The following is a 2,303-nucleotide window of genomic DNA, read 5'->3' as shown; positions in this document are numbered from 1 at the left end:
CCGCCCCCCCCGGCCCCGCCACAGGGCCCGGCCGCCACCAGAGGGCACAGCTGCCGGCTGCAGGCACTGGCAGAGCGCACTGTGTGTGGGTGGAGGCCGCGCTGCTCCCAGAGGACACAGGTCCGCACGGTCCCTGCTTCGCACCCAGGACAGTGCCCTGGGCAGGCCCGGCAGCCGGAGCCTCTAGGTCGGAGAGGGCACGTCTCCTCCGAGCCAGGCCATGGGGGCCAAAGCTGAGTCTCAGATGAAGCAGGGCGTGAGCGTGTGCGCGGACCCCACTGACCCGCAGGCCACGGCCAGCTCTAAGCTCCCAGAAGGTTCCAGAAGGCTCCAGCTCCTGCCTGTGCTGTATGGGGAACAGGGCCCCACTGAGGCTGCCCTTGCAGGGGAGCCTGTGTCCCTGGGGGCTAAGCGGCCTCCACAAGGGCTCCTGGCAGTGTGGCCCCTCCCGGGAGCTGACCCCTCCGAGCCTGTCACCGACACTGGCCTCAGAGGCACCGCAGCCTCTGGCCTGGCCGCTGTCCTTACAGCCCCGCCCTCTGGCCCCGGAAGTGGCCCTGCAGGCGCAGCTCACCTTGGAGTGGTAGGCGGCGGAGTTCTTGGCCACGGCGCACTGCTTCTCCACCAGGAAGCAGAACCGGCGCCTCTCCTCCGTCAGCGCCGTCTTGTAGCCGTCGGACACGTAGTTCTCCAGGTCGCCCTGCTTGCTGCTGATGGCGTCGATGTACTGGGAGGGAGAGGGCGGGCCCGTGAGCCGGGACGGGACGACGCCCCTTACTCCCCTGTGGGCAGCCCACAGGCCTGTGGCACCACGCAGCCGCCTGGCCTGTGCGCCTTTGCTCACGCTGACCCCTGTGGCCGGGGGTCCCGCCTCCAGCAGGGGGCCCAGGGCAGGTGTCCCCAGGGGTCAGGCTCATCTCTGGGGGCCTCTTCCCAAGAGGGGGGGCACCGTTTGCCCAGATCTGGTGTCTGGCCAGCCCCTCCCTGAGGCCATGGCCCAAATGTCCATGCCACTGCTCCATCCTGGCTCGCTGGGCATCCCGGGCCCGTGTGTGTGGATGTTTGAGGAACCCGTCTCAGCTCGAATGGCAGGCACAGCCCCTTGGCAGCTCTTTTTTAAAATATATTTTCATTGATTTCATAGAGAGGAAGGGAGAGGGAGACAGAAACATCCATGATGAGAACACTGATCGGCTGTCTCCTGCATGCCCCCTACTGGGGATCAAACTCACAACCTGGCCCTGACCAGGAATCGAACCTTGACCTTCTGGTTCATAGGTCGCTGCTCCACCACTGAGCCACACTGGCCGGGCTGGCAGCTCTGCCTCAGATGACCGAAGGCTGAGGTGAGGGCCTGGGGTGTCAGTGTGTGGAGGGGTGAAACGAGGTCTCCCGTGGGAGCAGGGCCACGCTCCTCACACTCCTGGGAAGAGGAAGCGCTTGGGGAGGGCGGGAGGGGCTGAGGAGCCCGCACGGGGGAGGGCTGGAAAGTGACCGCCACAGACCTTGCCCTTTGGAGCTGCCTGCGTGCCAACCCCAGTGCTGCCTGCGAGGCTGCAAAGCTGCCGGGACAAGGATGGCGGCCCCCAAAGCCACCGTTGGACCTGGGCCCCAGCCCCCCAGCCCCCAGATCTGGGGGTGGGTCCACTCTGCAGCCTGACCCCCAGCTCTGACTCCCGCCTGGATGCGGTCAGGGCGGCTCTCTGGGCTGCCTGATGGACACCCGCTCACCACAACGGGCACGACCGACACCCCACACCTCACCCCGACCGAGTCCTCAGACCCAACTACCAACGTCCAGAAACACCAGCCCCAGACAGGTCGGACGGCCCAAGGCTACAGTGAGTGGGGGGCTCCAGGGACCGGCGGGGGGCGGGGCTGGGGGGGCAGCGAGCTGTCGTCCAGAGGGGACAGGGCATCAGTTTGCGGAGATGACGTTCCGAACTTGAAAATGGTAAATCACATGTTGAGTCTTTTCACAAACCGTAAAGTCACAAAAAAATGGCACAGCAGGCCCTGCCCGCGGAGGGCCCTGGACAGAGGACCGGCACTTCCCGGTGAGTGACAGGGAGGAAGGGGAGGGGCTTTGGATGGAAAGTGCAGGCAGAGGTCAGACCTGCCCCCCCACAGGGTGACTGCTGGCCCCGCCCACGGGAGGTGGGACAGTTCCTGGCCAGCACATTGGTGCAGGCCTTGGCCATGTGACTTGCGTTGGCCAATGGGATTTGAGAAGTTATAGTCTGGCAGCCCCAAGCCACGTGCCCTTGTGGCCTGGGGGTACCCCCCCAACTCTGAGCCTGGCA

General features: G+C 65.8%; 1 protein-coding gene across 1 annotated transcript in view; it reads right to left on the bottom strand.

Annotated features, from left to right (window-relative positions):
• Positions 1 to 2,303, bottom strand: part of BAIAP2 (BAI1 associated protein 2) — a 28,078-nt gene that overhangs the window by 5,142 nt on the left and 20,633 nt on the right. The window contains exon 6 of the mRNA XM_015559770.1: positions 284 to 727. Coding sequence (XP_015415256.1) covers positions 284 to 727 — 444 coding nt within the window. The remainder of the gene's footprint in view (positions 1 to 283; positions 728 to 2,303) is intronic.

Source organism: Myotis davidii, unplaced genomic scaffold (assembly GCF_000327345.1).
Source record: "Myotis davidii unplaced genomic scaffold, ASM32734v1 scaffold211, whole genome shotgun sequence".
NCBI lineage: Eukaryota > Metazoa > Chordata > Mammalia > Chiroptera > Vespertilionidae > Myotis > Myotis davidii.
This window is presented reverse-complemented; position numbering and strand designations above follow the sequence as displayed.